The sequence below is a fragment of the Telopea speciosissima genome, chromosome 4, assembly GCF_018873765.1.
Source record: "Telopea speciosissima isolate NSW1024214 ecotype Mountain lineage chromosome 4, Tspe_v1, whole genome shotgun sequence".
NCBI lineage: Eukaryota > Viridiplantae > Streptophyta > Magnoliopsida > Proteales > Proteaceae > Telopea > Telopea speciosissima.
This window is the reverse complement of record NC_057919.1, coordinates 25,107,273-25,128,672: the sequence shown is the minus strand read 5'-3', so window position 1 is coordinate 25,128,672 and position 21,400 is coordinate 25,107,273. Positions and strand designations below refer to the sequence as shown.

Sequence of the window (21,400 nt, the reverse complement as noted above, 5' to 3'; positions counted from 1 at the left end):
TTCGTGTAACTTGAGAGGCAAGCTATTGCCCTCTATTTATATGTAAAGCTTTTAGAAGCCAACTCCCATGATTAATGAAGTTGATTTGAGATTGCTTTGTGCAATTTTTATTGTTCTATTGTGAGGATGATGGGATTAGAGGCCTGGTTGAGAGAGCTGAATTCTTTTCCCCCTTTATCTTCTTTCCCTTCTTTCCCTGCCCTACTCGATTCCCTATAGTGCTGCTGTTGCCTGTGACTGCTACAACTACTGGAATGCATCTTGAAGACTAGAATCGAGCCCCCTCTCAGGTCCAGATCTGTTTCTGCTGCATCAAGCCAAAGGAGGACATTGATTTCCCATGGCTCTGCTGTTCTGTCCAGATTCCTCCACCAACTTTGAGTCTCAATATCTCTGCAACAATAGCTCATATTCAGCAGAGGTTTGGAGGGCTGAATCAGACCTTCAAGAGCCCCACTTGATCCCTGGTTTGGTGTCCTAAAATCCACTGGTTTGGAAGATCTGTCCTAACCTTCCAATTTTGACTCTACTTCAAATCTCAGCAACCAGCCATCACAACAAGCTGAAATTTGGAGCACAAGACTTACCCAGCTCCTACTCCACTCGATCCAAGTGTGATCCCACCCTGCTGGCTGGTTTGTTTCTACACACAAATCTCTACCTTCTAATTTTGGTGATCTGCTGATACTAGTGTTTCTGGCAATTCAAATCCGCCCCAACTTGGTGGCTTTATTGAAGATCCCAAGGCCTGCACTCGACCTTGATTACAGTTCCATTACTTGATTGAAATCTGAGTTTCAATTTGAACCCTAAATCTGATTTTTGGGTCTAGTTCATGCCCTGCTGTTATGGTTTATTGTTAGTTGACTGGTTGGATTATTGTGGGTATTTGGGGTTAGTTAGCTTGCAATTCTAGCCTTACATTACACATAAATCATGGAGGAGTCCTTTCAGCCAAATGAGCTCACAAATACCATGGGCCATAGCCCGAAATTCCGCTTCTGCATTGGATCGGGCAACTATATTTTGCTTCTTGCTCCGCCGAGTCACTAGATTCCACCAACAAAGGTACAATATCTTGAGGTAGACCTCCTGTCATCTGGAAATCCTGCCCAATTTGCATCTTTGTAGACCTCAACTCGCAAGTGACCCTAAGGAGAGAAAAGAACACCTTTTCCGGGAGTAGGCTTTGAATACCTTAGGATCATATATGCTGCCTCTAGATGAGTGGAATGAGGATCATGCATATACGGACTCACCACACTAACTGCAAGTGCTATATCAGGTCGTGTGTGGGATAAATATATCAAAACGACCAACCAAACTTTGATAGCTGCCCTTATCAACATGTTCTCCATCTTTACTTTTTAGGTGAGTATTTGACTCCAAAGGGGTATCTACAGGCTTATATCCCAGCATACTGTTTCAGATTAAAGGTCAAGGGTATACTTCCATTGTGAGAGGAAAATACTTTGAGCTGAATGAGCGACCTCGATCCCGAGAAAGTATCTTAGTTTCCCAGATCCTTGATATCAAACTCTGTCCCCAAATAATTCTTCAATGTACTTATTTCATCAGCATCACTTCTTGTGATTACAATGTCATCTACATAGACTATCAATACTATGATACACTAACCTCTCTTCTTGATAAACAAAGTGTGATCAACATTACGTTGTTCATAGCCAATCGACACCATGGCTCTATGGAAACGACCAAATCAAGCCCTTGGGGACTGTTTTAGACCATATAAAGCTTTCTTGAGACAACATACCTTGCCCTGAGTTTCTCGAGTAGCAAATCAAGGAGGGCTGTGCATGTATACCTCCTTTTCGAGTTCCCCATGAAGAAAGGCATTCTTCACATCCAGTTGTTGAAGATCCCATCCTTGGTTAGCTGCACATCGTGACTCTGACAGTATTCATCTTAGCTACTGGGGCAAAGGTTTCTTGATTGTCGATCCCATGTGTCTGAGTGAATCCTCTAGCAATAAGCCTTGCCTTATATCTTTCCATTGTTCCATTAGCCTTATGTTTGACTGCGAAGACCCACTTGCATCCAACTGGTTTCTTTCTTGGAGGGAGACTCACCAAGTTGCAAGTGTCATTTTTTCCCAGTGCTCTCATTTCTTCATTCATTGCTTCTTTCTATCTTAAATTAGCTATTGCTTCCTGCCAGGTGTTAGGAATGGGAACATAAGCCAAAAAGGAAACAAAAGCATGCAAAGATGGAGAGAGTAAGAGAAGACATTAGAAATGGGATGCTGAGTACAAGTTCTACGTGGTTTACGAATAGCAATTGGTAAATCTAGAGTAGGATCCAAAGAAGACTCACCAGGAGGAATGAGAGAATAACTTGGACCAAGTAGCAACGATTGGTTAGGAGCAGTGGTGGTGGTAAAATCAACATGCTTTTTTTTATGCCACGTTCCTTGAGTAAATACCTTCAAGATGTCAGATTTCCCAGACTCCCCCTAGAGTTGAGATTACTCTTGTTCCTGCCCCGTTATACCATCCTTGAGTTCAACAGGCATGTCTTCCACAGTAGGCACATCCAGAGAAGTAAAAGGCACCTCTTCACTGGCTGACTCCCCTTGAAGAGGGGCATGAGATGGAAACACTTGTATGCTTTATGGGTAGTAGAATAACCCAGAAAAATATAATGCAACCCTTTGGGATAAAATTTGCAGGACCACACACCCAAATACTTTGGGAGGCACCACAAAAGTTGACGAACCCAATAACACTTCAATAGGGCAGTGAGATGCCAACATCCTATAGGGCAGCCGATTGATAAGATATGCTATCAGAAGTACAGCATCGCCCCAAAAATGAGGTGGAACAGACATGGCAAACATGAGAGATCTGGCCACTTCCGAGAGATGATCTGCCTATTCTACTTGAACGCAGCCTTATTATTGAGTGGGGCCTCAGGTATGACCCCAGAACCCAATATTTTGTCCCCATCATCTCCAACCTAAACTGTGCCACTGTCCAGTAAACTCTATTTGGTAGGATTCGTATGACTTGGTTAAGGGTTTAAGTTTTTAAGGATTGGATTTTAAAGCATTAAAACCCCCTCGTTTTTCAATGTTTCTCTTCCATTACTTATCTAAACTCTCGTCAAATTGGGTAATAAATGAATACGCTCATCATTGTCAGAGGGCAAAATGGTAAATTTTATAATTTTAATTCTTAATTAGTTTGATAAGCAAAGAATTTCGACAGCTAAATTGGGAGGACTTTCCTTGCAGGATGGAGGTAGTAGTGCATATGAACATAAAAAGTATGCCATGCATATTGTACATGTGCATCTGACTAGTCTACATACATGTATTAGAATGCCCATGGAGGAAAATGTGATATGATCCTTCTGAACTGAATGAGATGGGGCCAACCAGATCCCAGGTTCTGAGACATTTTAATGTTTTATGAAATTCTTTTTCCAATGGTCTTTCATCTTGTACAGACATGGATACCACTGCAGGGATGGAATGTACCAGACATTTACAAAAGGCCCCTTATGATCTTAAGTAGAATGCTCTTTTTGAATTTATAATCCTTATACCAATAATAATTTGATGATTTTCCCCTAGCATTTAAGTCTGATGTCAAAGCAAATGCCATAGTTATCAAGGCGTTGTCTAGGCCTCCAGGCTCCTTGGTCGCCTTGGGCGCGTAGGTGGGCGGCTTTGCCATCTTCCTTGTTGGTGTTGTGGCTGTTGCCTTGCAGCCTTGATAACTATGATACCTTCTAAATGTCATGTCAATCCTGTAGCTTAAAAATAATACTTTATTGTCCCTATGAGTTTACTTTCACATTCGCATTCATATTTGGGTACACTTGATTATTATAAGGGTCATGTTGTAGTTTTCTGGTAGTTCTTTGTTCATCCTTGACATTTTTAGTGCGTGATTGATTTTTTTTCCTTTCTTGTAGGGAGAATGCGATGTCTTGCTGCATTGGCTCGTTGGGAAGAGTTTAACAATCTTTGCAAGGAATTTTGGACCCCTGCTGAGCCTGCAGCTCGACTGGAAATGGCCCCAATGGTTGGTCTTGGAATTTTGGTTCCGTGCTCTAATCTTTTTCATGCTGCTGCTTCTTACATACATGATGTTCCTGTACAGGCTGCTTGTGCTGCTTGGAACATGGGGGAGTGGGATCAAATGGCTGAGTATGTTTCTCGTCTTGATGATGGTGATGAGACCAAGCTTCGAATTCTGGGGAACACTGCTGCCACTGGTGATGGAAGTAGCAATGGTACTTTCTTCAGGGCTGTTCTGTTAGTTCGGCGTGGAAAGGTAAAGGTGTTTCTTATATATAGATTTGCCTTACACTTGTATGATTCTTTTTCCTATACACGGTGTCTTTGTGATTTTTTTTTCAGTATGATGAAGCACGAGAGTTTGTAGAGAGAGCAAGGAAGTGTTTGGCAACGGAGCTTGCAGCGCTGGTTAGTTTCTTAGACCCTCCTGCAAGCTTATTCTGTGGTAGAATTGTGTTTTCTAGTGGGAAAAATACTTCGATCCATGGAGCTTCTCCCCCCATCCCCCCCAAACAAAGGTAAAAGTCAAAGTTTTCAATTTTCGGTTATTGAATACTGAACAAGAAAAATCCCCATGCCAGGTTCTATTTTCTAAAAGCGCAAGCGTATATCATATGCTTCGTTTGTTTTTTCCCCTCCCCATGCTTCCTGTTCACAGGATAAGGGACCTCCAGGTAATATGTTAAAAGTATGTTGGGGGTGGGGGGGGGGTGAGCAAGTGGTAGAAAGTAAATGAAAGCATGCTTTACTTATGCCCTCAACAAGTGCAATACTAATTGCCAAGTGAAATGATACCAAATTACATTATAAAGTTGTTGGAAAGTCTATGATCTCTGGTGTATTTCTATTTTCTTTTAATAGATTTCAACCACCCGCTTGGTGATAAATACTAATGAAGCCATTTTAATTAAACTGCTTGGCCTACAATTTTTTCTAGGGATCCATGGAACATGTCCCCAAAGTGTTTGAGCTTGACTCAAGTAACCCCACCTTTTGATGAGCCTCATTTGTGTACAAAGTTACAATCAAGATCTATATGCATTGTCTTCCTATTTAATAACAGGTTTTAGTCATCCATTGACTGATTATTTTTCCCCATGGATGTCCAATAATAGTTTGTTGTCAGAAATCGACATTTCAAAACAGATTATGGTGGATTTGAAATTATTTGGATTCGTCTATTTAATAACAACATGTGAGGGACCTCTTAAGGTTTTCTTTTGTTTAGAGTTGACATCCAACTGCATTTTTTTGAGTTCTGCAATTATTTTGCGTGAATTCTCAGCTCTTTCCCCTTCTTTTGCTCCATCCTTCATCCATGCTTGAGATATTTCTTTCTTTATTTTTCTGTATCTCGTATTCAAAGTTCTCTGTACAACTGCTACTTGTGTCCTGCTGCTCACAATTTAATATTCTTATGGCAAGTCATTGGATATGAATGCTGTCTTAGGTTGCTTGCTGATTTATTCCTTTAGTTGTGGTTGTGTTCATCTTGTAATGGTTTTTCTCGCTTCAGAAACTTGGTCATATATGCATTTCTTGTCTTAGAATAGCATCTTTGTATCTGGCAATTTTGTACACTAAAGTTTTACATTATTCTTGCTTAGGTTCTTGAAAGCTATGAGCGTGCTTATAGCAATATGGTCCGTGTTCAGCAGCTGTCTGAATTGGAAGAGGTATGAGGTGTTTAATTTAACTGTTTATCAACTTGCCACACTTGAACCATTTTTATGGGTGAGAAGACCTATTTTTTGATGTATTACAGGTCATCGATTACTGTACCCTTCCAATGGGTAGCTCTGTTGCCGAGGGGAGGCGAGCTCTCATTCGTAATATGTGGACTGAACGCATACAAGGAGCAAAGCGGAATGTGGAGGTGGATATGCTGTTAGACTTCAAAATTTCATAATTGTTTAAAAAAAAATTTCCTCCTGAAATAGCTGTTGCCTTTTGACCTGAAATTCCAAAATTTATGGATGCTTGAGTAATTATAGTCATAAATAATGTACCATTCCATTTATTTTTGTTATCCATCCTTTTGCTATCCCAAAATATTTTTGTCATTTGTATTGACCGACTGTTGTACCTTGCTACTATTGGTGTATGTAGTTAAGGTCAATTATTTTATTTTGCAGTCACATAAATTCTTTGCCGACTTTTTTTTTTTTTGGGGGGAGGTTGCTGAATTCAGACTTCTTTGCTGCATCATTTCGTCTCAACATGGAATGCGTTGGTTTCATATGATTCCTTCTGCCTCTTTGTTTATACAGGTTTGGCAAGCACTTCTAGCAGTTCGAGCTCTTGTGCTTCCTCCTACAGAAGATGTAGAAACCTGGCTCAAGTTTTCTTCTCTCTGTCGAAAAAATGGTCGGATCAGTCAGGCTCGTTCAACTTTGATCAAACTTTTACAGGTCAGTAGTTCGGACTACCAGCAGATTGTTTACATACTAGATTTGGTTAACTCACTTTTCTGTTATATTGTCTAATTGTGCTTCTTTTTTTTTGGTATGTTATATAGTATGATCCTGAAACTTGTCCGGATTCACTTTATTGTGGGCCACCTCAAGTGATGTTTGCGTACTTGAAATACCAGTGGTCTCTTGGTGAAGATCTGAAGAGAAAAGAAGCATTTGTTAGGCTGCAGGTATGCAATACAGATCTTTTTCTCCAAAACCATTTGAGGTGACACTTTCTGCTGTAATCATCTACCTAGCGTTGCCCAAGTAATTTACTGTCTATTTGCTTTGTTCAATAGGACTTGGCCAGAGAGCTTTCTACTGTGCTAAACATTTCATTAGGGACATCAAATGGCTTAGTTAGTTCCTCAAGCCCAGGTGTTCCCCTACTTGCCCGTGTCTATCTGGAGCTTGGGAGTTGGCAGTGGGCACTTTCTCCTGGATTGGATGATGATTCCATACAAGGTTGTCAATGTTCTGATCTCTTGTAGTTTTGGATTTCTTTTTTATATTGTTGATTCTTCTGAACATAGATTGGTATCATTTGTAGATATCCTTATGGCATTCCGGAAGGCCACACAGTGTGCAAAAGAATGGGCAAAAGCATGGCATACATGGGCCCTATTCAATACTGCAGTGATGTCTAATTACACTTTAAGAGGCTACCCTGCTATTACAGGGCAATATGTTGTAGCAGCAGTTACTGGATATTTTCATTCGATAGCATGTGCGGCAACTTCTAAAGGTGTAGATGATAGTTTACAGGTAATCTATCCAGGTTTAAGAATATTTCCTGCTCTGCAGCTTGGTCTAGACTCAGCAAGTTTAGCTGTTAAGTTTAGTTGAACATGCCACAAATTTGGGTGATTGTTGCTTTCTTGTAATGTGGAGTCTGCTGTTAAAATGTCAAGTTGCTAACATGAATTGGAGGTATTTTATCCATAAAGTACCTACTCCCTTTGTGATTTTTGCAAGTTTTTGAAGTGGTGATTGCTTATGAAATTAGTGAATGTATCAATCATAGCTTCAAAACATCTGGTGTTTTTTTTTAATCAGTTTATCAATTAGATACATACTTTGTTGGAGGTTAGAATCCTCTGCCTTTTTCACTCACTTTGGTTGTCCCCATATATGATTTGAATATAAGTATTTCAAGTTAATTTTGTTAGAAACAGAGAGTGATCTTTGTGTATTTACCAGTGTACCCCATAGATGAAAGAGGGGGAAGAGAGGTGCAAGGAAACTACATGTTCAGGCAGTAAAAGTGAATCTTGTCACTACATAGATTCCCAAGATGGTTGTCTGCCTGTTACTATGATTTCAAATACTTGACTGTTTAATCAATCAAAAGATTTTTTTTTAGAAAAATTATACGGTATGAATTGTCTGATGGTCCAACCCCCTTCCAACAACAGCAACAAAAAGGGGAAAGAAAAGAAGAAGAGGAACATGATTAGGATAATACACTTGAGGGTCGACCTTATCTTCTAACATATTAGTTATGTATCTGGGTTAACTTGATTTCCCTCAACTTTTAGATGGAAGCTTGAATGAGTACTCATTGATTTTATTGGGTTCTAATGCTGGTTTTATTTCTCACTTCTCCTAATGAGTATTGGTCTATTGGAGTCTTAACATCTTCTATAAATCTCTACTCCTAATCAGTACAGTGCATTTAATTTATGCAATTGGAAGCAACTTTGCTTTTGAAAGTTTGATGCTGGCTGGGATCAAAAGACCCTAAATAGCCTGCGGGTGATGGGCTGATTATAAGGAACTAGGACTCAGAAGTATAGGATGGATAGGTAGCAGAAAATTAACAGAACTTCTGGAAATTTCAGAGATCTGGTTTAGGGTTGTATGGGAGAAAATTTATAGCTGTCAAACCCTAGCTCTAATGAAGACTAGAAATCAGGTCTTGTAGACTTTAAGATATAATGAACCATGCATTTCTGGTTAACCTGGTTTCATTGGTCTGCAAGTTCAGCCGATAGACCCAGATTGATTTCTGGTCAAGTTTCCAGAACAGGAATAACAAACTTAACAGATATATTGAGAAGAGATGAAACTGCAAAGATGAGAACCAGAGTAGAAAAGTAAATTGGTCTTATTCACTATCTATTAAAAAAAAAAGAAGTTATCTGATTCCAAGAATAGATAATGGAATAGTTTCTAAAGAAAATCGGAAGATGAGATGGTTGCAGAAGCAGGGTACTGAAACCAAAAAACAGAATATTTGTAAGATTAGAACGAGAAACAAGATATGACAGTGGTTGATATAAACAAAAAATAGTGGAGAAGAAGCAGAAGAAGAGAATGTGGAAGAAGAATCGATAGTGAGAGATAAGAGATTAGAGAGATACCTTTGCCACAGCTAACAAATTACGTAATCGGTCAAAACTACTCTAAAAGCTCAAATTTTCTCTCAATCAACTACACCTTACAAGTACAACATATATATTTAAATAAAAAGACAAACTTCCAAAACTAACTCAATGACTTGCTAGCTAAAGATAAAACCAGAACGGGGACTGTTTAGCACTATTCTACTAACAAAATAGGAATTATAAACTAAGTAAAACTCTGAATACCACACATATTGTATTGCTGAGTCTACTATTTAATAATAGACATTTCCTGACTAACTTTTTACTGAACTAAGCTACTTACTGGGTCTCACAAGGCCTAGACCTTTAAATTAAAGAAAATTCATAAACCTCCTTAACATCCCATATTTGGACCTTATCTTTAGGCTCATTACAAATATACCCAAAATAGTAAGAAGCCCAACCCATGTAATGTTATAATAGGCTTAGTTCTTCATATGTGACTGTTAAAGTTCCTTTTTGAATCTATTGTAGATTTCTGCGTGCATTTGATTTGTTATGAAATGTAGCCTTTCAAATTTTATCTGTTATCTGGTGACTCTCGCTGTTCTTGTTGTGATCCCTAGTTACGTATTTTATTTAAATTTTTTGCATATGTTTTATTTATGATTTCTTTCTAATCAACATTCTTTATTTTCCTACATCTGGATTTAGGATATTCTTCGACTTCTTACATTGTGGTTCAACCATGGAGCTACCACTGAAGTTCAAATGGCTCTGCAGAAAGGGTTTTCTCATGTTAATATCGACACTTGGCTTGTTGTTTTACCTCAAATAATTGCCAGGATACATTCAAATAACCACGCTGTGCGTGAACTGATACAATCTCTCTTAGTGCGGATAGGACGTGCACATCCACAGGTTTGCCTTGGATAATTTCCTTTGTGATATTTTCTAGATTGCAAAATGAGAAATCATGTAAAACATGAGCAATTTGATACATGATGTATGGCTTCTTTTTTTTTTTGTCAGAACAATTTCCATCTTGATATTATTATGTATGGGCATTATTTTAATCATTGGCTCTTGAGGGTAGAGTGATTGCAGTGGCTTCTTTCCTCTTACTTTTATCTTTCAGGCTTCATTTTTCCTTTTATTTTTCCATTTTTCATTTGCCACCAATTTTCGTTTAGTCATTTCTCATCTCATTTCCCATCCATACTGGGTTTTGTTTGGATCCATGTAGCCGACCCCATTAAGTTGGGATAAGGCTGAGATTGTTGTTGTTGTTGTTATTGTTATTAGCCATTTACTCAGACGTGAGGCATTGCTCAAATGAATTGGCTGAGATTGTTGTTGTCGATTTGGAGTTTCATTCTAAAATAAATATACTTTAGCTACTAATACCCACTCCATCACATTGAATTTCTGTAGCCTGCCATTTTCCACCATATGCCTCATTGCCTGGCACCTATTGTTATTTCATTAAATTTTTTGCCTTTCTACACCTTTTTTGAGCTTATATGCGTTGGTGGTTGGGTTGCTTCAAACAAACAGAGCATAAACTCCATCTGTTCAACCTGTCCAGTTAGGGGTGATCTTATTAAGCAACAAATCCTGCCTTTCAATTTTAGACATTCAATAGGTGAAAGACTTTAGGCCTTTGGTATCTTCTGCAATGGTTATATGTGATAGAACTTAGGCTTTGTTTACTTCCACATTAGTTATGTACTTCTTGTTGATTTCTTGTAACTTTGTTTAGTTCTGTGTTATTGTCATTCTATGTTAAATTTTTCATAGGCTATTGCACGCTATCTTTACAATTTTGTATATTTCATTTGGGTGCATTTTCTCTAAACGAACCCATCTAGTGAGTTATCAACAAAAGGACCTTCTGGGATGCTTTTATCTGCCATGTGGCAGCTGAGTCAAAATTTTGTGGTCATATTATCCACATCATCCTCAACTCATGTGGTAAAAGTTGAATGTCAGAGTATTCAGTTTGTCACTAGAGGACAGAGGCCTACTTTATTTATAGATTGAAATCAGACTACAGATAAGGAATGCTAGGTGGAGATGACTCAGCTCCACCTTAGTACACACAAGATACATTGAACCTGGACAAATACACACCCATTAACACTCCCCGTCTAGTTGGAGCATATATATCTCGTATGCCCAACTTTCATACTAGAGGGTGAAACACTTTACAATGGAGGTCTTTTGTAAATACATCAGCTAACTGATTTGCTGTAGTGACAGAAGGGATTCCAGTTTCTCTTTGATGAGCTGGATTATGAGTTATGCTGATTGCTGCTTTGTAGTCACAATATAGGTGCATAGGTGCTGCAACTGCTCTTCCCAAATCACTTAGTAACACTTTGAGCCATACTAGTTCGTAGACTCCCTGTGCCATTGCTCGGGTACTCGGCCTCTACACTAGATCTGGACACAACAGACTGTTTCTTGCTTCTCCAGGTAACTAGGTTCCATTCATGGAAAGTATAGTAATCTGAAGTAGAGCGTCGATCATCAACAGATCCAGCCCAGTTAGCATCTATAAAAGCTTCCAACTGAAGATTGTTGTTGTTGGAGAATAAGAGACTTTTTCAAGGGGCTGATTTCAAGTATCTCAAGATTCTGTAAACTGCCTCGAGATGTGTAGTATGAGGGTCATGTAAGAATCTGCTGAAAATTCCAACTGCATAGGCTATATGTGGCCGAGTGTGGGAAGGTATATCAACCTGCCAACTAATCGTTGATAGCTCTCCTTGTTCACTGAGTCACCACCTTTGTTGCTAAGATGATGTTTGACTTCAATAGGAGACTTTTCTGGCTTGCATCCCTACATTCCAGTTTCACTGAGGAGATCTAGGACATATTTCCTCTGAGAAATAAAGATGCCCTTGTTGGAGCGGGCAACCTCAATTCCTATGAAATGTTGGAGAGGTCCCAAATCTTTAATCTCAAACTCTTGTGCCAATTGGGTCTTGATCTTGGCGATCTCATCCTCATCACGTCCAAACTATGCTCGTGGGGATTGTTTGAGGCCGTAGAGAGATCTCTTCAGTCGCCATACCTTTCCTGTTGTGGAGGAGGTTTTGAACCCAGGAGGTATATCCATATAGACTTCCTCTTCCATAATGCATTCTCTACATCCAGTTGTTGGAGGTTCCAACCCAGATTGGCAGCTTGTGATAGTAAGGCACGAACTGAATTCATTTTTGCAATAGGAGCGAATGTATCCTGGTAGTCAATGCCATTCATTTGTGTGAAGCCTTTAGCAACCAACCTTGCTTTGTGTCGTTCGATGGTTCCATCAGCCTTATGCTTAACAGTGTACACCCACTTACATCCAAGGTACTATATCTCGCGATATATTGGTATCTCGGGCCTACCGAGATACCCGAAATATCCGAAATTGTGCCGAAATATTGCATTTTTTCTACAATATTTCGGAGGTCCATCTCGGTGGGTATTTGCCCATATCTAAGCCTGATACTTCATGGACACCCTTATTTAAGCTAAATAAACACATTTAAACCATAAAATTGCAAAAAAATGAACTCAAAGTGGTGTTTTGGGCTTGCACCCTTGATTAACAGTATACGGTCGCCGACCCTAATGTATAAATAGTTAAATACACATTGATTAGGCAGTTAAAGACATAAAAGAAATTTAAACAAACTAATTAAGACTCATAAGACATAATTCATAAATCATATTCTCATAAACTCCATAATAGTCAATAACTCAATACTCAATAGCTCAAATGCTTAAAGGCAATACACAAAGTGTCAAAGTCACAAACTCACAACTCACAAGTTCACAAATCAGTGAAATCACAACTTACAACTTACAACTTACAAGTGCTAATAATAGTTGCTATGCCTTCCTGGATCAACCCCACTCATGGCCCGCTGGAGTCGACGCCTATTGTTCTCTGTCTGAAGGACATATGTGGACCACAGTATAGTTTTGGAGAAGAAACGAGTGTAGTCATCCACAAGTGTCATGTAAATGGAGTCATCAACATACTGTAGGTAACCTATCTTAGGATATGGGCTAGGGTTACCAATCGATCCAATCTGTGAAGAAGATGATCCAGTATGATATGATGTCGGCGCCAGCGGAAGCGGCGTTGGCACTGGTTGCATGTATGGCTGGTGAGGTTGGTAGCTAGGGTATGTAAATATGTCATCTACAAAAGATGATCCAGTATGTCCCTGGGACTGGGACTGGTAGTCATAGTCTCCTACCCCACTCAACTGCCCATATGATCCATATCCATATCCACTGTGAGGTTGTGATGCACTATAATCCGATGACAATGGAGTGGTATGGGCGTCAAAAGATGGGGCACGCCTGTGCCCAGTCGGTCCTCCCTCCCTATCACCCAGACTCAAACCGCCAACAGAGCTAGATAAGTCATCAATGTCCATATAATCAGCTTGTAACTGTGTTTGTCGACCCCTACGCTTCCTGCTGTATGGTTGTAGGGGGTGTCTTGCGGGTGGGGGTACGGGGTCACGTGCTCTGTGGTCCGTATCTTGTGTGGCATGATCAAATTGTCTCTCCAGTGAATCAGACTGGCTCTACAAGCGCCGTATCCTCGCCTACCACATAACGCTCTCGCATTCCATGAAAATCTTCACCACCACCACCACCACCACCACCGCCACTACCACCAATACCATCACCACCACCATCATCATCTGAGGACCTAGACCAGTCATCATCATCAGCAACATTGCCACCAGTGGGCTGGAATGGTATGGGTGAGGCTTCCCGTGCATGTATCTGACCCTCGTCAGCTATATAATCATCCACATCAGCACCAATCTCGGAAGCTATCACGGGGTTGGGCCTACCTCCCTCCTGATCCAACACTGGCTCACCTCAATCCCTCACCCAATCCACAATAGGGTCCTCATCGTCTGAGTCAACTTGAAAGATGTCGGCGAGGTCAATGGTGCCCCTTTGTCCCTCATGTCCCATGCGTATGTGTTGCAGTTTCAGCCTCAAGTTGTAGTACACATACACCATGTCAGATAGACGTTCAGACCCCAATCTGTTGCGCCTCTTGGAGTGGATGAATGCAAAGGTACTCCAGTTCCTTTCACAGCCAGAGGCGAAACATGTTTGGGCAAGGACTTTGATTGCTATTCTTCTTAAATTCTCAGCCGATTCCCCATACAACACCCACCATTCAGCTGCATTACAAGTTTACAACAAAAAAAGACGTGTCAAATGTTGTTTCAACTTTCAAGTTCCAACTTTCAAATTTCAATACATATGTAATTTAAAACTTAAAAGAATTACCAGCATCACCACGTGCTCTGCCTTGTATTGCAGCATTAGTTCCAAAACTTCCTAATGCGTCCCTAAATATCTTGATCTACACCCATGTGGAAAATTAGTAAGTACTTCTTCACTACTTGTTTCACAGCATCAATAAGTTGAGTTTCCAAATGAATTCTAAGACTCACCTCATTCTTGCAAATAGCTTGTAGTGCACCATCTAGCTCCAACTTTTTCACTACTTGTTTCACAGCATCAATAAGTTGAGTTTCCAACCCAAGCCTATTATTATATTGATACTTGGGGTTCAAGTAGTATGCTGTAATTTGACATATACAAATGAGATATTGTCAAATGCATAGGTAATTAGTAAATAGTAATACTATGAATTAGTTACATAAAACAAATTTACTCACCAGCCTTATGCAGTGGATGCATAAGTTGATTCTCCCAGCGAGCATTGATGATTTCCAAGAAGTGCTTGCTACTGCGAGGAGCCACACTGTAGATACTATCTTTCATCAAGGCCATTGCAGCATATAGGACTAGCATGGTTGGGCCCTTGAGAGCGGAGTCAGCAATATGTATAACTTTAACTACTGGCTCCAAAACTTTCACCACTTTGCTTAGTTTTGTCCAGAAGTCTTCAGATGACATGGTTGCTTGTGCTTCCTTCCCACTTGCAGTAGTGGAACCCTTCCATCCAAACCACTCCTCAGAAGCAAACATACTTCTCAACCTGGTCTTCTTTGTCCTAATGCTTTTTAGGGCAATGTAGTTGGTGGCAAATCTTGGGATGCCAGGCCTAACCAAGTCACCTCCACATTTTTCCCTCACTAGATTGAGTGCATAGGAGTGGTTGTATACAAAGTTGGTGACTTGTCTTGCTCTTTCAACCACAGTCTTCACCAACTTTAACTTTCCCATATCCTTTAGCATTAAATCAATGCAATGAGCTGCACAAGGAGTCCAGAAGAGCCGGTACTCACTGTTGTTCATCATCTTCTCACCGGCCAGCTTGAAGTTGCTTCCGTTATCCGTTACAATCTGGACAACGTTCTCAATTCCCACATCTTTTTCAACTACTTCCATTAACAATTTGTAAATGTATTTTGCATCCTTTATCTCTTTGGATGCATCCACAGATTTGAGGAAAACTGTCCTCCCATTACAATAAACCATAAAATTGATGATGGACTTTCTTGTAGGCCCAGTCCATCCATCTGCTATTATAGTCACTCCATATGTCTCCCACATACTCCTCATCTCCCTAATGTATTCATCAATCTCAGACTTTTGTTGAGGTAGATAAACATTCATTACCTCATATGGGGTTGGGCCCTTGAATCCTGGGCTAGCTTTTGCAATTGTATCTATCATGGTATCATAATGGGGGCCTTGTGCAGTGTTTGCTGGGATGGTATGGTATAACATCCACTTAGCTATTGATTCTTTAACCAACCCCTTCATCCCCTTCCATGCTCCTTTGATTCTTGGTTGATTGTTTCCTTTCTTCCTATGCAGTTTAGGATCTGATGCTGATGGTGGTACTGGTACTGATAGAGGTGTTGGGGCTGCCCTCACACTTTGTGATCTTTTTAAAGGATTGAAAGATCTAGAACCTCCAGATGTGCCAGCTCCTCCACTACCCCCTATTCTCTGTCTCTGCTGATCATCTTGAAAACTAACTCTACTCTTTGAAACAGTCCGTCGAAAATCCCTAGCCTCCTCTGCTGTTTGTATATCATTAGGTACTGCAATGTCCTCATCATCATCATCAGAGGAGTCATCATCATCATCATGGTATTGTCTTCCTCCTCCCATTGAACTCCTCACTGTATCTTCAAGTTGTTCTCTTATCCTCTACTTGTCAGCCTTCCTCTTCTTCTTTCCCCTCAAACTGTCACCAATTTCTCTAGCTACTTGAGTAGGGACCATATGACAGCCTAGAACATCTTTAGATCCTCCAGTCAGATGTTGTTTAAGTCTACTGGACCCACCTCCCAAAAACTGCATGTGACAATAGTTACATTGGGATTTTCTCTTATCCCCATCAATAGGAGTGCCATGTAACCATGCAATGTCACTCCTATATTGGCTGGCTGGTCTCTCTTGTTCACTCTGTTCTCTTTGCTCCCTCTGCCCTCTCTATTGACTACTTTCCCCCCACCTTTTGCTTGCCCTTCACACGTTATCTTTCACACATAGTACTATATCTCGCGATATATCGGTATCTCGGGAGGCCCGAGATATCCGAAATTTGGCGAAATTTCTCTGAAATATTGCATTTTTTCTGCAATATTTCGGTAGTCCATCTTGGTGGGTATTTGGCCATATCTAGGCCTGATACTTCATGGACACCCTTATTTAAGCTAAATAAACACATTTAAACCTTCATATTGCAAAAAAAATGAACTCAAAGTGGTGCTTTGGGTTTGCACCCTTGATTGACTGTATACGGTCGGACCCTGTTATATAAAATAGTTAAATACATATTGTTTAAGTACTAAAAGACATAATAAGAAATTTTAACAAAGTAATGAAACAAAAATAAAGTCAAATGTAGCCTTTAGTTTAAAGTTTAAACACATAAAGTCATAAGCGCATAAGTCATAACTCATAAACTTCATAATAGTCAATAGTTCAATACTCAATACACAAAGTATTTCTACGAAATTTACCGAAATATACCGAAATTTACCAAAATATACTGCTTAATACACAGTATTTCTACGAAATATACCAAAATTTCGCCGAAATTTGAACTTTTTTCATTTCGGAAGCCCATCTCGTCTCGGCCCTACCGAAATTTCGCGATATATTAGCGATGTATCGTGAAATTTTGTACCATGCTTTTATGATCCACCCTAGTAATACTTGTTTACTGCAATGTAAGTAAAACAAATAATTAAAAACTTAATGTAGAAGCACGTCAATTGACACTTTTAGAATACTAAAACACTTGTATAGCTATTTAATATTTTTCCCCTAACCCTTATATTTTTCGCATAATTAAAAACAATTTTTAATATATAATTTTAATATAAATATTGACCTAACACAACAAAACCGAAAATTATTAAACATAATATATGTCTAATGCATTTCAAAACATGTAGAAATTACTTTCATATTTTGTCATTATTTTTCAAACCTAAAACTCAAAATTTTCCTTATTTATTTTTTTATTTTTTAAAGATTTTTCTTAATTTTTGAAAATTAAAATAATTATTTATGGGCAGAAAAATAAGTTCGACACCGTGAAGCCGTAGATCGGTCATTGGTGTCTAACATATATTTAATTCATTCCCATCTAAGTTATATTACCCTTAATTTTTTTCTATTTTAGTTGAAGGAAAATCAATTTTTAAAACCAGAAAATTAAAAAAAAAAATACATATGGAAAAAAAATTTCGACACCGTGAGGCTGTAGATCGGCCTCCGGTGTCTGACATATAAATATTTCATCATCATCCAACATGCATTGAACATACTATTTTCAAAAAAAATAGGTTTAGAGAAAAAAGAATTACCTTTAATAATAAAAAATGCTTGGAGGATGTGCTTGGATGAGGCTCCGACGTGTTTCCGGCGATAATGCGTCTAAAACTATGAAGAACAATGCTTGGAGAGTGGAAGAAAACCAAGGAGAAGAGAAGAAATGAGGAAAGAAGAAGAAGAAATGAGAGTTTTAGAGGTCTTGGTCGATTTACGAAATATGGTATATATTTTAGAGGTCACGTGACCTTTAAGTGACAAATCTGCGTTTTTGTAATATTTCGCCGATATATCAGTTTTCGACCGAAATATGCCGATATATCCGAAATTTCGACCGAAATTTTGAACTTTTTCATTTTGTATGTGCATTTCGTCTCGGCCTTGTCTAAATTACCGAAATATGGCAAAATTTCGCCTATATATCACGAGATTTAGTTCCATGCTTACATCCCGCTATCTTTTCCCTTGAGGGCGTGGAACCAATTCCCAAGTTCCATTTTTCTTAAGAGCTTGCATTTCGTCTAGCGTAGCAGTCTTCCACTTGGGATCAGCCATAGCATTTTTCCATCCCTGTGGGGTAGAAACAGAAGATATGGAGGAAACAAACGCCTGATACGAGAGAGACAAGGACTCGTAAAAGCAAATTAGAGATGGGTATTGGGTCTCTTACCTCTTTCCAAATAGCAATGAGAACATCAAGGTCAAATGGTGGAGAAGAATTACCTGGCTGAGGCGAAGGAGGTAGCTCTGGCTGAGGTGAGGATGTTGGATCTAGATCAGGAGGTGCCGTTGAACATGGTAGGTCGAGCATAGGCTGATTTTTCTTTTTCCGCCTAGAATACGTGATGGGATCCTTTGGCTGAGTGTCACCTGTAGCATTGTTGTTGACTTGAGGAACATGTCTCTCCTCCTCAATGCGTACATTGTCAATTATGGGTCCCGAAGGCACCTCTGGCAGTATATTGAGACGCTCCCCCTCAAGAAGTGACTAATAGTAAGGTTCAGTTAAGGGTGTCAATTTGGGACCAGAACTGGGAACCGTCCCGCTAAAACCCGGTACCGGACTGTCCCATTAATAAATGGGACGGTATTGGGTTCTGATTTTGGTACCCAATAATAAATGGGGTGGGACGGTTCTGGGACGGGATTCCCGATGGTACCAGTACCGAAATACCGGAGAGGTACCGGAACTATGAGTACCCTTTCAAAGGGTATATTTCATGTTATTGTGTGAAGTTTTATGGCTGTAGTTTGATGTATTTTAGTGGTATTTCTCTTATAGAAGTTTTGGGTCATGGACCTTTAGTTCTATTTCTATAAACTTGGTTTGTGATGGCACTAATACCATGTATGGGTTTGTTTATTTCTTAGTCATGAATTCTTAGACATCATTTTGAGAAGATTACATATGATCTTAGGGAGGACATTGAACAAGTAAATCCATGAAATTTATCTTAGTTTCATATTCTAAGTTGCTTTCAAATAATGGAGCCATCTCGGAACCATTAAACTTCTTCTCCCTTTTTTATCGGGCCTAGAACCGTTTAGGAACCGGTACCATCCCATCCTGTTAATAGTCTGGACTGGGACCTAGGTTTGGCCCCATTGACTAAATGGGACGGTATTGGGATTGGCACCTTTTGTACCGGTACCGGTATAGACCCGTCCCAAGTACCGGGAACCGTCCCAATTGACACCCTCATTCAGTCTCATTGAAGGTAACATTCATGCATGGTTTTAAGTATCGGCCCGTATCATATCGTATCAGCCGATACGTATCAGTATCACAAGCGTGCGATACGCTACAGGGCAATACATCTCTTTTTTTTAAAAATAAAGTGTATCGATTGGTATCGCATCGTATCGGCCAATACGGTATCGACTGATTTAAGGGGTTCAAAAAAAATAATTTAAATTATCGGTACATATCGTATCGATCCGTATCGTATCGATCCGTATCGTATCAGCGATACAGTGTGATATTGTCAATACATTGCGATACACTCATTAAAAGGCACATGTGACTTCAGAATTGTGATTTCAGAAACAAGAAAGCACCAACAACGCCTGGACGGACAAGCTTTCACCGAAGAACTTCAATTTTGTAACCTCCTTTTTTCAAATGGGCTTTGATCCCTTGCTGAAAACGATTAAAATCAAGAAAACAAACTGCACTTTGGCTGTATCAACACCTTATATCTCAAATTCAATTTAATGCACTTATCTGGTTATACCTTATTCTCCATTTTAGTGTTTATGTATGATACGCGTTATATATTGCTTATTTATATTATTTTTTGCTCCAAAAGTGTATTTCCATGTTTATCTTGACATTTCCATGCGTGTCTGTAGCGTACGATACGTATCTCCGATACGATACGTCTTTTAAAATCACTCCACTGATACGATACACGACACTGATACTTTAAACCGTGCATCCATGGTAACAAAGAGACGGTGGGAGGGAGGGTGATAGCATCAATTTACAAATTGGGAACATCAAAAGAGAAAACTGTACTAGTTTATCTGCCCCCACTGACGGAATCATAGAAGAACTCGTCTCGAATACAGGTTTCGACCAGCCAAAATAGCGAGTTGGGTCGAGATCTCGATCTTGCCGAGATCACGACGAGATGGGGTAAATTTTTTTTTTCCAACTCAATGGCTGGTTTGGATGGGTTTTAGACCTATTTTGGGGTTGAAGGTACTCAGCCTATTTTAGGCCATTTAAACACAATGATACTATTAGATTTTGCAAAAACCAAGTCCAAATAGGAGTTTCACTTCAGACCTTAGGTTGGTAGGTGACGACGTACTAATAGATCCTATTCTACACATAATTTAGTAATTAAAAGCAATCAAATCATACAATTAATATAAAACAACTTAAATAAACATTACAAATGTTAAAGTGTACAATACATCAAATCATCAATCGGTTTAACATATTACATCTATCATCCCATAAAATGTGACCGAATCACTCATTCAAAACGAGTCAGTCCACATATTCTTGCCATGTCATAATGCCGCTGTAGTGTTCCACATAGTTTGCCATACAAGTCGTATAAGTGTTGTCATCAACATATTCCTAGTGCCCTATCTTAGGGTATAAAAGAGCCGGTTGCCATGAGGCGTGAGATCCTCTGCTACTGTCATACTGAAGCATGTATAGGTGTAGCTGGTTTGGGACTGGGAATATGTTCTCAAAACCTGACCCAGTGCTTTGATTGTCAAACTCAAATGCTGCTTGCCCAAACTGACCATAGCTACTATATTCGGAACCTGGTCTCTCCTAGCCATAATCATAGTCATAATGAGGCAGAGATGAATGCCACGTTGATGCTCACTAGTAGTATCTATACTCATGCTTCCAAAACTTGCAAGCATTGTCTTCATACTCATGTCATCATCCTGAGCTTGTGATTGTTTGCGACTCTTCTGTCTCTTATACATAGTGGGAACACCATGGTCTTGATCCTGTGTGGCATGTGTAAACTGAGACTCGCCTGTGTAACGTACATGCCCCGCCTGCATCCCCAGCTCATACTGGTACTGCTCGTGCATCCCCTCATGACGATCATCATAATAACCACCACTCTGCATGCCACCACCACCACCACCACCATCACCATCACCATCACCATCACCATCATCATCATCAACACTTCCTGCTGCAACCTCAAAGGTCTCGGTTACTCTAAATGCACACGCCCCTCTTCTGACATATATTCCTCAACATCTATATCGGTTGCGGTCACAATGGCGGGGTC

At 39.6% G+C, this 21,400-nt stretch overlaps 1 protein-coding gene across 1 annotated transcript in view; it reads left to right on the top strand.

The window, feature by feature from the left end:
• The window catches only part of LOC122660173 (serine/threonine-protein kinase TOR), a 111,888-nt gene that overhangs the window by 70,827 nt on the left and 19,661 nt on the right, over positions 1 to 21,400 (top strand). Inside the window, exons 33-42 of the mRNA XM_043855365.1 lie at positions 3,940 to 4,049; positions 4,128 to 4,301; positions 4,388 to 4,453; positions 5,653 to 5,721; positions 5,811 to 5,921; positions 6,316 to 6,456; positions 6,564 to 6,689; positions 6,801 to 6,966; positions 7,052 to 7,266; positions 9,543 to 9,749. Coding sequence (XP_043711300.1) covers positions 3,940 to 4,049; positions 4,128 to 4,301; positions 4,388 to 4,453; positions 5,653 to 5,721; positions 5,811 to 5,921; positions 6,316 to 6,456; positions 6,564 to 6,689; positions 6,801 to 6,966; positions 7,052 to 7,266; positions 9,543 to 9,749 — 1,385 coding nt within the window. The remainder of the gene's footprint in view (positions 1 to 3,939; positions 4,050 to 4,127; positions 4,302 to 4,387; positions 4,454 to 5,652; positions 5,722 to 5,810; positions 5,922 to 6,315; positions 6,457 to 6,563; positions 6,690 to 6,800; positions 6,967 to 7,051; positions 7,267 to 9,542; positions 9,750 to 21,400) is intronic.